Raw genomic sequence first — 14,983 nt, 5'->3', positions numbered from 1 at the left:
TCTCCTCGTCGCCTATGTAGCTTCAGATTAGTGTAGCTTTACAGAGTGGATGATCAATCTAATCCTTTCCCACTAAGTGTGATGCTGTAAATGTTCAAATATGAAACACGTTCCACATCACAGTCACTGCAGTGTCGACACATGTTGGGGAAACTCAGGCCGCCCTGTGACATTCTCAGATCAGCACGCTGCGCCATGACAGGCCTGGTGGTGAGTCTGCTGCGGCCTTATATAGTGAAGTGTGAAAGTGTGCCAAGAGAGTATTAACTGCTCCAGTGCTCCTTTTGACCTTGTGTGTGATAAAGTTTCATGTTCATGGGAAGTGCAGCGTGTTGAGGGGCATAGCACCCTCATGTGTTTACTCCACAGCAGGACAGTCAGGCATGATCTTCTGGTTACTCTCACTAATAAAGCTCCTCAGTGGGACTGCAGGGTAGTTTGGAGATAGGCAACTCCTTTGAGCTTTTATAGATATATTTTTTACTTTAAGGAATCAAATATACCATTCTCATCTGTTCTACAGTACAACCTTTGGAGATATGTATTTTTAGCATCAAATGGAGATCATGTTGAGCTCAGAGTTGCAGTGTCACCCCTGTTAGAGCCAGCAATCCGACTGATGGCTATGAAACACAACTTAAACGAACAAATGAAATGTCAATGACATTTTATTATGTTTTAGGTTAGTCTTTAAAGTCTCATGCATAATTTGTATATTTTGAAATATGATTTATTTGCATATACATGTAGACCAATCAGTCAAAGTTGGTATTAACCAGTAAGCCCATAAAATAGTTATAGTTCTGACTTTTATATTAAAATGTAAATTGCCCGAATACAGTAATAGATACAACACTTTTTTGTATATATATATATATATATATACAAAAAAAAAAAAATATATATATATATATACGTCCCCTGCTTTAACATATATGCTATAAAAATAGGTATCCATGTGAAAGTGACAAAATAGAGCAAGTGTAATGTGTTAGATGATTAGAGTTGTGTAAAATGCGGCTCATTCTATCACAGAAGTCACAGCACTCTCAAGAATTTACGTCGTGAATACAAATTCATATTCCGCATCAACTGAGCTCCTTCAGATTTACCTTTAATTTAGAATAAAATAGAAAAAAAAAAAATCTGTGCCTCTGTACCACAGCGGTGTAAAGCGCAGGGGGCTGGTCGTCCCGGCCGGAAATGACGCAGTAGTCGGAAACGCTGTCAAAGGTAAATGATGCACGTGTCTGCTGCAGTTAGAGTGAGACCCTTAACATCAGCAGTGGGCTCGTGCTGTGTGTGTGAGGCCTGAAAACACACACACATTATACCCCCACACACGAACCGGACCTGCTCGGTTTGCGCCAGTTAACGGACACCCGGTAAACAGGACGAAGCTCGGGGGCGCGCGAGGCGGTAAGACCGTTGAGACCTGAACGGAGGAGCAACTCTAAGCGCGAGGACGGAAAGTTCTCTGTGTTTGGTCCCGGGCCAGTGTGTGCGGGGGGGGTGCGTGTGAGTGTGGTGCGGTCGACCCGGTGGTTTTCACGGAGGACTAGAAGTCATGGCGGACTACCTGATCAGCGGGCAGACCGGTTACGTCCCTGAAGACGGGCTGACGGGACAGCAGCTGTTCAACGGAGGAGACGGACTGACGTACAAGTAATAACGCGGACACCTTTTCATCCGTAACACTGATACACGGTCACCATCAGTCCCCTCTGAGCGGCCTCTGCATGCTAACTCTTATCTTGTTAACTCTATTAAAACCACAACTTGCAACGATGCAGTGTTGCTAATAAAGCTTCTAGTAGCGACAACAAACTACCCCCAAAAGATTAGTTATTCGGATATGTCCTCATTAAAACTGATACTGTTACTCATAATTGCCCCACTTATTATTGCACATGAGTTCGTGCTATATTACCCACAATGCACTGAGCAGCATTTATCAACGTTAAAACGCATAACCACTTTACAGCCACGTGACATTCACACACTAAACTGCTTTTATTTCCCCCATTGTTTACACAATTTGAACACACTCTTAATCTGTTCTAATATACTTAAAAATGCCAGAAACCTTAACCTATATGGTTAAATCCCTGTTGTCATTGGTTAGATACCTCTCTCTTTCTCTCTCAAAATTCACATTTCCAGCAGTATCAACACAGGATAGGTAAAGATAATAGCATTTAAAAATGGACAAATAATGGCTCCCTTGTTTACGTGGACTGGTTTGGGAAATAATGACACATCTTGTCAAGTTTTCAGGATTGGCAAACGTTTGTATGCCTCATGTGTGTCAGAGATGGTCATTGATACATGTCAAGAGAAAAATAAAATGCTGATCTAATCTCAGTGAAAACTTCAGAGACTCCACATGCAGCCCCCCTCCTAAATTTAGTTCCTAAATTTAGTCTTTAGTCTACTTTGTTGGACTGTGTGAGGGAGCTAAATTTAGGAGCATCTGCTGGGTTGTTTTCTGTATGGCAAAGTTCAGTTGATTCATTCTGCTCTTACATCCATCTAATCAGCAGTCGGAACAGTTATCAATAAACACGTATCCTGATATTGTATAGTTTATATTATATTTTTTCCCCCAATATGTGTTTAGAGCCGCTCTAGGGTTCATATTTTTTTGTCGTTGGTTAGCACGTGCTCGTCGCCCTAAAAAACATTCCCTGAAAGAAAGTGACTTAAGTCATTGATTTTAGTAATGAATTTGCATATATATTAATCTTGAAAAAATAAAGTTACATCATTATTAGGTGTATCCTCAATAAGAAAGAGGAAGGAATCCAGCAAAAAAAGATTAAAAAGTAAAAATGTTGGCTCTTGTTTAGAGCTGAACTGGTGGCATTTGGTTGGATCAAATTGTAACTCAAGAGCCAAAGTGGCAACGCTAAGGTAGTTACAACTTTTGTGGAAGAGTTTTTACTTTTTTTGAGTCTTAGAATTTACTCATTTCTAAAATGGTGCCAATAAATTGTATTCTAATGACATGCCTGGTCCAAGTAGCACTGAACTATTCTTATAATACATGTAACAAGGGAGAACGTGACTTGTGATTTCACAGATCTATATGAGCCTGCGAGTGGCAGTAATGGCTTACACTCTGCAGTGTAATTTAAAGCACACGTGTAAACATGTCATCTTCCTCTGCCGCTATTTGATCTCACGAGGCCTCGCTGCCTCCTCCAGAGGCTTCATGTTCTTCTGAAACGTGAAGCCCTCTGAGGAGTACAGAGAAAGAATTCAGCTTCGTTCGTCTCGCTTCACATGAGTTTCAACACTTTTCAGTAAATATTAACACAGATGTGCTTACTCTTCAGACTTGAACAGAACAAACGGCCAGTCTTGTGTTTCATTAGATAAATATTAAATCCAGTGTCTACAGTTGGGATCCTTGTGGCCATGGAGGTTGTGACGGTACATGCAGACATTGTGTAAAACCTCCTGTTTGTTTAATCGCTTTCCTTTGTCTCTTTCAGTGACTTCCTAATTCTCCCAGGCTACATTGACTTCACATCTGAACAAGTGGTGAGTTAAAATGGACTAATATTTACTAATGCATCAAATCGCATTAAAGCTGATGTTGTGGAATTAGATTAATCTGATTGTGGCACGATGATGTCCGGGGTGGGAGCACATGAGGTGAGAGGGATTATCAGCCATTCAAATATCATCTGAATTACACTCGCAGTGCTCACATGAAGCCCAGCGTAAAACCATGACATCGCTGGATTTGTCATGTTAAATTACAAATGTTTTGCTTTTGCAGAGAGTTGTCACTGTCGGTGGTCGTCTCGCGGTATTTATTATCAAATGAAAATGTCCAGCCATCTCTCAGCTCTATCATCCTGAAAATCAAGTTATGAGACATTGAACACATTCTGTGCATTAGGTTTTCAGCATCACAGTTAAAGACAAACTAAAGCTGGATATACACTCAAGTCTTTTTGAAAAAAAAAAAAAAAATACAGTTTATTTCTTAGCTCCCGTCCTACAAAACTGTCTCCACCAACTGCGTTTTACTAGTGTTACTAGTTTCAGTATACAGGTTGGCACAGGTCACCAGACAGCCTGCTTCATGAGTTATTGTTCTAAATTCCTTAATACGAAGCAACAGTTTCTTCCTTGTCTGGAAAATGCACAACCCCACTGCAAACAGAGAGAGAGACACAACCACACAGTGTACATTCAGACCTACAGGAAATTTAGAGAAGCCTATTACCCTCGCATATGTGTTTTTGGTTTATGGGAGGAAACTGAATGACCAGAGAAAGCCCATGCACCCACAGGGAGAGCATGCAAACTCCACACAGACTCGTACCGGGAATGGTTTGAAACCAGAGTGCTAACCACTACACCACTGTGCAGCACTTCAGAAATCCTTGATCCACATCCAGATTGTATTTTCCTATTCTCTTAAGTTTATGATTGAGCTGTCTCTTTGATATCTGGAGATAAGAAGCTGGGTTTTAGTTGTTGTTGGTAATAATCCATTGTGCCTCATTCACATTGAAGCAAAAGCTTAAAGGCTCCTAAAATTGTTTTCTTCATTTTTGCAGCTTTCAAATTGTTTCGGTTCCCTGACTGATGCAGCTTAATATCCAAATATGTCGTGTAATGGCCAAATAAGTTTCTCAATGCTTCTTTCTTTCCAAGGATCTGACGTCAGCTCTATCCAAACAAATCACCATGAAAACACCGTTTGTCTCCTCTCCTATGGACACAGTGACCGAGGCCAACATGGCCATTGCCATGGCAGTGAGTATGACACTCAAACACAAGTTGTGTTGGCTCGTTGGAGGTTTTTTTGTTGTTGTTGTTATTGTTCCTTTGTCATGTGATCCTCCTGCACCAACGCAAATCTCTTGTGTCCTTCCAGTTAACAGGAGGCATCGGCTTCATCCACCACAATTGTACGCCGGAGTTCCAGGCCAACGAAGTCCGCAAAGTCAAGGTAGTGATGAATGACAGGAATGCATTTTTCAGATTTTCTTTCTGGTCTCTGGTGCGTTTGTTTCCAAAATAAAATTTAAATCTTATATATGGCTGTGTCAAATTACAAACACATGATACCTTTTTTTTTTTTTTCTTCTTCTTTAAAGTAAGAGACTGAGAGTAGATGGGATAAGAAGATAATCTCTTTTCCTTCTTTGTTTTCATCCTACTTGTCTAAAGTTCTTTTCTTTTGTGCATGTTTTTATTCCCTTTTCTTCAGTCTGTGTTTGTAATCTGATCCAATAGAACAGCACTTTCTCTTCACCCCTTGTGCCCCTTGAGTAATGAGTAGTTGTGATGTCTTTTTATTCCCATCACTTGTCGTTCCTCTGCCACATATCCTCACCACCCCCCCCTTCCCTTCCCTTCCCTTCCCACCTCCAGCGCTACGAGCAGGGCTTCATCACGGACCCTGTGGTGATGAGCCCCAACGAGCGAGTGCGGGACGTCTTCCAGGCCAAAGCGCGTCACGGTTTCTGTGGCATCCCCGTCACAGACAACGGAAAAATGGGGGGCAAACTGGTGGGCATCATCGCTTCTAGAGACATTGATTTCCTCAAGGAGGAGGATCATAATCTACCACTGAGCGAGGTGGGTGAAAATCTTAGATTTTTTATTAATTTTTTGTCTTTCTTCTGCCTTTGAGGTCAAGTAAAATCTAAATCTGTATGGTTCAATACTTTATAAGTTCATATTATAATAGAAAACAACTGTTTACTGAAAAAGAATTTTGCTTGCAACTTAAAAGTGACAAAAACTACAGGATAGGAATCCTTGATTTGTTTGACAATGGAGAAATTTGCTTAGAGTAGCAAAATAATACAAATGATAATCATAAATAATAAAAACAGTAACAATCTAAAAACAAGATAATGACCAACACTATTTTATCTTCTTCCGGCGTGATAATGTTGGTAGTAATTGGAAATGTACCGGAGATTGTTACTGCACAGAATAAATGAATGATACACTGAACAAAAATATAAACACCTTTTGCAACTCAAAGATGTAAAACATTTTCTGTATACACAAAACACCTATTTCTCTCAAATATTGTTTACAAATCTGTCTCACTCTGTGTTAGTGAGCACTTCTCCTTTGCCGAGATAATCCATTCCACCTCATGGGGGCGGCATATCAAGATGCTGATGAGACGCCATGAATATTGCTGGTGTTTTAGATCTTTGAGTTCAGCTCATGAAATTGGGAGCAAAACTAAAAGTGTTGCATTTATTTTTTTGTTCAGTATATATATTGCATCAATAGCATGAAATATATTGCAGCATTCCATTGAACTAAAAGCCTGCTATATTTCTAAGTCTTCCTCATGGAAAACCCTGGCGCTGAGCATGTGTTTAGAAAAATGGTTTCATTTCTTTGACAGGTGATGACAAAGCGAGAGGATCTGGTGGTCGCTCCTGCTGGAGTCACACTAAAAGAAGCAAATGAAATACTCCAGAGGAGTAAGAAAGGTGAGAGGGATTTCCTCCAGCGCATTAAATGTGTAAATGTTTGTTAGGGTTATGTGACTCTGTCCTGATTCTCTCTGGTTCTCCCTGCAGGTAAATTACCAATAGTGAACGAAGAAGGCTCTCTGGTGTCCATCATCGCTCGCACAGATTTGAAGAAGAACAGAGACTTCCCTCTGGCCTCCAAAGATTCCCGCAAACAGCTGCTGTGCGGCGCCGCCATTGGCACACACAACGACGACAAGTACCGGCTGGACCTGCTGGTGCAGAGCGGGGTGGATGTGGTCGTGCTGGTGAGGACACTTTTTACTACCGTGAACTTGTAATGAATTTATAATCCAAGTTTTGTCCAAGGCTGCATAAATACAACTCACTGCCATTGGGTGTGTTAATGACTGATGATTCTTTTTTTCTTGTGGAACGAATTAATCTCTCGACTGGGGTTGTTTCTGTACTTTCAGGACTCTTCTCAGGGCAACTCGATCTACCAGATCAACATGATTAAATATATTAAAGAGAAGTACCCTTCCCTGCAGGTTATTGGAGGCAATGGTAAGATTTGTCATCTTTATGTATCTTTGAACTGCGGTTTTCTTGCTTCATGAAAATAATGAACTACATAAGAGATGCGATATATATCATTACTCTAATCAGAATAAATAACCTTTGACTTCACTGCTGTGACTTGTTGATCCAGTTTCCTGCAACATTGCCTCAACTGGCTCTCATGGCCTCTTTGTCTCCCCCTGTCTGTGGCAGTGGTGACTGCAGCTCAGGCCAAGAACCTGATAGATGCAGGAGTGGATGGACTGAGAGTTGGAATGGGCAGCGGCTCCATCTGCATCACACAGGAAGGTGAGCGACTGACGGCACAACTCGACAAACACCACCCGACAAACGCCATCCACCTCACTGCCTGCTTCAACCGGAAAGCTGCTCTGAGCCAATCAGGAGCCTCTGATCTAGTTCCCATCAGCCACTTGGGGGGAGATGGCGAGCGTCTGAGGCGCTCAAAGCTGTTTTTACATGGTTTACAAGCTCAGTGCTTGTTTTCTCTCTGCACTTTGTTAGTGAAAGATCCAAATTCCACATTCAGGGCTTCCTTTGGTGTTTCCATTCTTGTTGGGATTCTTTAGGTTACGGATGTTATACAGTTGTGATCCAATATGTCCGCTCGTGACCGTTCTGTCTGATTTCTTTTGGTTATGGGTTAGTTTAGTGTGTGTTTGAGGCTCAATGTTGTTTCTATCAGGACTGAAGAGTGCTCATCTGACAGCGTGACCATCCTTGAGAACAAACCATGTTGTCGTCCTCTTGAAGTTGTTTCGTCATCGTGTTGTTTGGCTTGTGAAGAGCGGTATTGGCTGCAGGAATCAGTCCTTTTAGGAACTGATTGTCACTGGGATGTGATTTATTTGTGCTGTGCGTGTTATAGCGAAGACATCTGTCTGTCTCTGCTTCTTGTCCCAGGCTTCAGGGGTGTCTCCATCATTGCCACAGTTCTCCCTAAACTATCAGCAATTCCTCTCCTTAATTTATTTTGCTTATTTTCTTTATTTGTGTCTGTCTTGTTCACCCATTTGTCTTCCCTTGTCCTCCGCCTCCATCTTTTGTCTCTTTTCTTTATTTTTCCCTCTGAAATTCTCCCTACTGCCTCTCTCCCCGGTGTGTTTGTGTGAGTGTGTTTGTCCATGTCCAGCTCCCCTCAGTGTACCACCAGCTATAAGGCTCCACAGCCCCAAAACCCCAACCACTGTTACGGGATACTGCAGTAAGTTCCCTCCTCGCTGGCTTGTGCTGGGCTCCCATTGGCTCCGTAGTCACAGTGCCTGTCACCTTCTCCACCTCACTGAGTGCTGCACTGACTGTATAACAGCTTTGCATCTGTAGGTGTAGCAGATGTAGTAACGTTTGAGAGCTGGCCTCTGGGGTTTTGGGGGTTTTGCCTGTTCATGTGCCCGCACTAATCTTGTCAATCATCCAGAGTGATTGTTGCCCCCTCCCCACCCCACCCAGTTTACTGATGTTGTAATCATGTCTTTGGATGTTGTTTTGAACCACTGATCAGTAATCCATTTGTTCATAGTGTCCTCGACAGCCCCAACTCATTGCTAACGGAGCGGCAGCCACAAGGTGGCTCTGTTCCAGCCACCTTATCACAGCTGGGAGGTTTGTTTCTGGACTCAAACGATTACTAATCATTTTTGTCTCTTTTACAACACAGCTGTTTCAATATGATGCCACTTTTTGTCTTTTGCATTTGGAACAGACCTTTGATTTGTGGCATGGCTGGAAATGAAATGGCAGCATCAACATTGTCATGGTTCATCGTTTAGTTTTCTCAGCTGCTTTTATTACTTGGACCAAAATGTTTAGCCTAACATATTATGGTTGGCATATTTTATGGCCAGTATACACTCAGGCTTTTGACTGAAGTATTGTTTAGCTTATTTACACATTTTAGCTTTCTTTGTCTTGAACATACCAGCTGTTTTGTTTTTGCTCTGAAAATGTGTGGTTTTCATATTTGGTTAATGTTGTGGCATAGATCAATGCTGCAGACACTATTTGAGGCTGTGGGAGAAAAAATCAAACGGTTCCTTGTTGCTGCTGCCGCCGCTTCTTGCCTCTTTGGTCACATTGTTAGAAGGTTTTGGATGCAGTGATATGTTTGCATGTTTTCAGCAAAAATACTTCCAAAATCCTGCTTCTCTTGTTTGAGGTTGACTGTCATTTCTAGCGGTTAGTTGAAGCCGGTGCTGCTGTTGCCACAAAACTACACGTGCATTTTGGGTAAATTCCAAAAAGTGCTGCTTGAGTCTGCGGCACTGACCAACTGGCGGCCTTCGGTCCACCTCTGGTCTGATAGTGAGTAAACCAAGAACAACGCAAGACTGAAATACTGGTGTTTGGTTGATGGGAGACGTTGGACAGCTGTGCAGTCCGTTCAGTACCAGACCTCCAAAGACAAACCAGACTTGTTGTCCTGGTCTGTTGAAGTTGGGCTCATATAATTCTGCTAATGTGGTTTCTGGTTTCTGTAACCGAAAGTATCTGCAGTGAGATAATACTAGTCTTTATACTGAAGAAGGAAGAAAAAAAAAAACATACATTGGGAAGAAATACACATAAATAACTTGGGGTTCAATGTTATTGTCATTTTGCCGTGTCAGATGATCCATCAGTCAGTTTTGGGATCAATTCTGGCATTTTGACACATAAAACTGATGAAACCTGGTATACAAATATTTGACATTTCTTACAGGAAACAACAAAATAGAGGGAATTTGATTTGGGGAAATTACAGTTTTGTTTAGTTTTTTTTGTTGTTAAAATTATTTATTACAGATCAAGAGAAGACTGAAACTTTAGAGAAAAATTGGGGACATTTAAGTTATCGGTTTATAGCGACTTCACCTTTTCTAAGTGTATATGCACAAATATATTTTTAGTTTTTGATTGTACAGAAAACAAGTTTTTCTGCCCTGCATTGAGACAGTTTAGGAATGGCAACATGATCCATTGAAATGTCAATCCCAGAATCCCCCCCACCCCCCCCGTCGAGCCGTGTGAAAACGTGAAGGTGTAATTAGGATCATCGGTGTGGTAAGTACCGAGAGTCTCAAGTTGGCAGAAACCAACGAGTCCAGTGTTTGATCCAAAACCAGGAAGTGGGAGTTTTCTTTTGTTTCTGCGCTGGCACTTCACTCCTGGCTGCTGTTAGATGGTCAAATTCTCATGATTTAACTGAAATGTGATGTGTTCAGTCCAGCAGAGGCACCATGTGCTGTGTGAGTTCGCTTCAGGCTCAGAGCTGTGTGGTATTCCTTGCCGATGTGACAAGTTTTACTTCTTCATTCTCCTTTTTTAACCATCGCAGAGAGACGCATATCAAGCCTGCAAGCTTCTCCACTGCATGATTCTTCTTAAAATATCACCACCTGACACTTTAAATCATGCAAAGCGCTCAAAGCTTAAAGGAAGTTGCATTCTGGATCCGTGAGAACCTTGAGTTTATTTATTGACAAAGTTTAGTTACACACAATAAAACTACAATATTAGAAGTCGTGACAGGACTACAAATATGTGGCTGTGCTCACGGTGTCTAACCTTTCATCTTCCTCTTCTTCACCCCGTCAGTGCTGGCATGTGGCAGGCCCCAGGCCACAGCCGTCTACAAAGTATCAGAGTATGCCAGACGTTTCGGGGTGCCGGTTATTGCCGACGGCGGCATCCAGACTGTGGGCCACATCTCCAAAGCCCTGGGACTGGGAGCATCCACAGGTATACAGAGGTGGCTCACTTACATGAACCTGCCTTAAGGTGGATTTAATCTGAAAACACCACTACAAATGTGAAAAGCGTCTCACTTGCTGCAGTTGCTCAGGGTTATATTTTCAGCAGTTGGTTGCTGGTGTTATTTCTTTGACTCTTTCTGTGTGTGTGTGTCCAGTGATGATGGGCTCTCTGCTGGCTGCTACCAGTGAAGCTCCCGGTGAATATTTCTTCTCCGACGGCATCAGGCTGAAGAAATACCGCGGCATGGGCTCCCTGGACGCCATGGACAAAAACCTGGGCTCCCAGACCAGATACTTCAGGTACAGGGGCAGAACATGCAAAAGTCTCGGCAATCTCATCACCATGCCATGAGAAATGCAAGTCTTGTTGGTACACAAGGTGGGGGGGGGGGGAAAAAAAAAACGAAGGCCAGGTCACACATTTCAATGTTCAGAAGCCACATGCAGCCCAATTTCATCTTGAGCTGGCCGGACCGGTAAAATAGTTCCATTATCTTTAAAGTTATTTGTTGTGGTGCAGAGGACATGTGATGAAAATGTCCAAACGCATAAAATTCCACAGAAAATGACTACGACCTCAACACCAAGCTCATTTTAATGAAGACGTTTGGTGCAAAATACGGTGGAATGTCCCAAAAACTTCTACTAAAACTGTAGTCAGATATTTTTTACCAACTCACCGTGGTATCATGGATTTGAGGCTAGTTGGTTTAGGGTGGGTCATCCCCCCCCAGAGAGTGATGGTTTCTCTGAGCGGCCTACCACAATAATTTCTCTTCAACATTCAGTCTCTTTCACTGCTCATAAGGAGACTGACTCCTGTCTTATATTTGGTGAAGACCAAGGTCCTCATCCCTGGATGGAATCTTTGGTGATGTTTCCTTCTCCTGACTGAGGTGTTTGGAGGGAAGTTTAGATCAGGGATCATCCACTTTTCTGCCCTTTTCATGATGTTGTTGATGTATAGAAAACATCCCGTCTTCCTGTTCCAGGTGGAGTTACTGCCTTGTGCTGTCCTGACTTTGATTCCTTGTCTCCTTGCGTCTCCCCGCAGTGAGAGCGATAAGATCAAAGTGGCTCAGGGTGTTTCCGGAGCGGTGCAGGACAAAGGCTCCATCCACAAGTTTATTCCGTACCTGCTGGCTGGGACGCAGCACTCCTGTCAGGACATCGGGGCCAAGAGCCTGACCCAACTCCGGTAGAGCAGCACTCCGTCATCAGTGGCGTGTTTCACCTCCTAAGAATTATTTTAGAAGCATACACAAGGAAATTGATTAATCGAGCATGTTGTGCTAAATTGGTGGAATTCAGCTTGTGAACTAAGCACACAAGTGCTCGCAGAATTTTAGATTATGATTATTATGGAAAAATAAAAGAAATGCATCTTCACTAACCTGTAATTGTCAAAATAACTATGAAAGCACACGGTCATTTGTGGCAGAATTCCCATGAATTATTTAATTTGCGGCACACAGTTGACTGGGATTAAGTTTTAAGCTCCGTTTCTAAAACAAATTAAAAGTAGAATTGAGTCAAAGATTTGTGGCTCATGTTGAGTTGTGCAACTTTTGCTGATTGGCTAATCAATCAATCAATCAATCGTTCTTTTATTGAAATAGAAGAATTAAACATGGTATATAAATGATTTCAAAGTGCTTTGCTGGAAGATTAATACAAAGTTACATGAATAGAACAAGAAAGGACACAAAAATATAAAGTACAAGAGTTAAAAAGAGTAAAATGAAATGTTAAAACTAAGCAGAAATTAGAAATATCAAACATCAACTAAATATAAAACATTAAATGACAATCGAAGTGAAACAGATTATTTTTTTTATATAATTTAAAGTATGTACAATATTAATGAGGTAAAGTAAATCTGACACTAAAAACCAGATAAAAGTTAAATAAAGACACAAATATAAAGTGGATTAATGCAGTTTTGAGGGAAAACACAGAGAAACATGGTAACATTTGAGATGCAGGATGCGTCGTACAGCCTTTCCTCCCATTTTTTTCAGAACTTTCAATAAAGTGAGTTTAAAACTGCTTGATATCAGGGGAAACTTTTTTTTTTTTTTTTTACGTCAGTCTCACCGAGCAGCCCTGCAGGTTTCTTTATTAGCCTTGACAGTGACACGTCTTCATCATACCTGTCAGTTTGTCCTCACATGACGTAATGAGTGTCTGTGGTCTCCTCAGAGCCATGATGTACGGGGGCGAGCTGAAGTTTGAGAAGAGAACAGCATCTGCTCAAATGGAAGGTGGCGTCCACAGCCTGCACAGGTAACCACACAAACTACTGCCTCCTCAGTAGAGATCCGCTCCTCTGAGTCAAGTTAACTTTGGTTTCACATTTCAGTTTCTTAAAAATTCCTAGTTTCACGTCCAACCACACACACACACACACACACGGGAGACCTCAGTTAGACTTCCTCTTCCGGCCGCCCCGGCGTCTGTCTTCACAGGAAACCTCAGCGAGCATCACTGGATGATGTTGTGATCCTTCTCTTTCCTCCCCCCCTTCCCACAGTTACGAGAAACGACTCTTTTGAAGAGGAGCGAACGCTCAAGAAAGAGAATCCTTCCAACAGACATATGCAAACTCGCCAGACTGCTTGTAACTTCCACACGCACAAATAAATCCTCCTCCAACTCAGCCTCTGAAGATCAGCGTCCGAGGATCCATCAGTCTTCCTGCCAGCGTCTATGCATCGTCTGTGTTTGGTGTCCATGTGTGAGAGTGAAGGAAGGGCGGCGATTCAGCATTTCTCCATCAGTGCATGAGTGATCAAGTCAAACAACACATCCAATGCCTTTCATTTTGTGTTCAAATGTCTTCAATGTACTGCTGTTGTTGAGTAATAAATGTGTTTTTCCACAAGCTGCTGGTGTCTGGATTTGGCGTCTTGTTGTATTGTTTGACATTTTTGTCGCACCCACTTTTCCTGAACATGCGTGTCATTTTTCTCTCATTTTGTGGTGTCACTGACGTCCACAATACAGATAATCGGCTCAACAACGATAGTCGCCGTCTCTGGAACTGAATCCAGGATTCATGAAAAAAATCCTTGTAAATTACTCTGACCTGGAAAAAATCAGGCAGAGCTGCTAATTTAACAAAGATTTGTAGCTCAACGATATACTCTGATTACAAGCAGTTAATCCAGGCGAAAACACTGCAGCTGTCAAAATACCCTGGGATAACGTGCAGATTGGAGAAACCGAAGTCGACCTCAATATAATAACTTGCATTAAAAATGGTTTCTGAAATTTATCACGCCTAAAACCATTTTTGCCTCGTATCAGAATCAGCCCCTGTGAAGTACAAGAACATGTTAACTTTGATATTAGAAATGTACATGTTACAAGCGTGTTATAGAGCATTAGCTTACAACACATTTATAATAAATGAAAAAGGCCATTTTATAAGAAATCTCATTGGCCAGCCAACATATTTTTCTACAGTGTAAAAAAATCTCTTAAAGTGCAAATCTAATTGTAAAACTTTACAATCCAGATTCGTCCATAACATGGAGGTGTTGCAGACTGGGATTGGTTTTACCTCAGTGTCGACTCATGGTCCTTCGTTAGAAATAACCACAAACTATCAACTAGTGGGTGAAAGAGTTATTGTCCATTAGGCTTGAAAAGCATAGACTTTTCCCTCCATGGCTCCCAGAAGAAATTTAAGTTTTCTTTGCCAAATTCTGCTCTTGTGATCTTACCTCTAAAATCGTGTTTAATAAAGAGGGACAGTTGAAAATCCTGCCACTTCACCATCAATAAGGTGAGCAGGATTTCAGCTGCATCACTGAGTTTGCATTCAAGGACTTTGCAGGCTATTTAGCTTCAGTTCCGGGTCTCCGTGTTATCTAATCTACTCTGGCTAAAATCATGTTTCCTGGTGTACAGATTAGGTAATCTCTTAAAATGTGAAGATAAAATGCAACCAGAGGTGTACACCTCTGACCAGTGATTCAGGATTAATTGTATATTTTGTTGGATGAATGGATTGGCTGCATGTTGGTGTCTGAATGCTCCTGTTACCTGAGAGGAGAAGCTTCTATCCAGCAGATTTAATCCATAACTTCAACAACTGCCATCAATGTAAACAAGAAAGTCTATTTAAGTATATAAATGATAAGGTCATTTTTAATGTTTTTACTGACTGATGCTTTGAAATGTTTTCAAAATTTAAGA

General features: G+C 41.6%; 1 protein-coding gene across 3 annotated transcripts; it reads left to right on the top strand.

Moving 5' to 3' along the window:
• The first annotated feature begins 1,198 nt into the window (after window positions 1-1,198).
• impdh2 (IMP (inosine 5'-monophosphate) dehydrogenase 2) lies at window positions 1,199-13,679 on the top strand. 3 transcript variants are annotated; one of them, XM_080468696.1, is made up of 15 exons: window positions 1,209-1,665; window positions 3,498-3,546; window positions 4,675-4,776; window positions 4,898-4,972; window positions 5,398-5,604; window positions 6,398-6,485; window positions 6,576-6,775; window positions 6,944-7,034; window positions 7,242-7,337; window positions 8,182-8,253; window positions 10,623-10,766; window positions 10,936-11,080; window positions 11,835-11,978; window positions 12,983-13,066; window positions 13,314-13,666. In XM_080468696.1, exons 1-15 carry the CDS (start codon window positions 1,568-1,570, stop codon window positions 13,333-13,335), a joined length of 1,617 nt encoding a protein of 538 aa, XP_080324822.1. In that variant the 5' UTR covers window positions 1,209-1,567; the 3' UTR covers window positions 13,336-13,666. The 3 variants fall into 3 exon arrangements, with proteins under 3 accessions (XP_080324823.1, XP_080324822.1, XP_080324824.1); XM_080468697.1 differs by lacking the exon at window positions 8,182-8,253 and having other exon boundaries at window positions 1,199-1,665; window positions 13,314-13,679; XM_080468698.1 differs by lacking the exon at window positions 8,182-8,253 and having other exon boundaries at window positions 1,212-1,419; window positions 13,314-13,679.
• Window positions 13,680-14,983: the final 1,304 nt, after the last annotated feature.

Source organism: Lipophrys pholis (assembly GCF_963383615.2).
Source record: "Lipophrys pholis genome assembly, chromosome: 8".
Taxonomy (NCBI): Eukaryota; Metazoa; Chordata; class Actinopteri; order Blenniiformes; family Blenniidae; genus Lipophrys; species Lipophrys pholis.
Note: the sequence above shows the minus strand (reverse complement) of the source record. Positions and strands in the feature narration are given on the sequence as shown.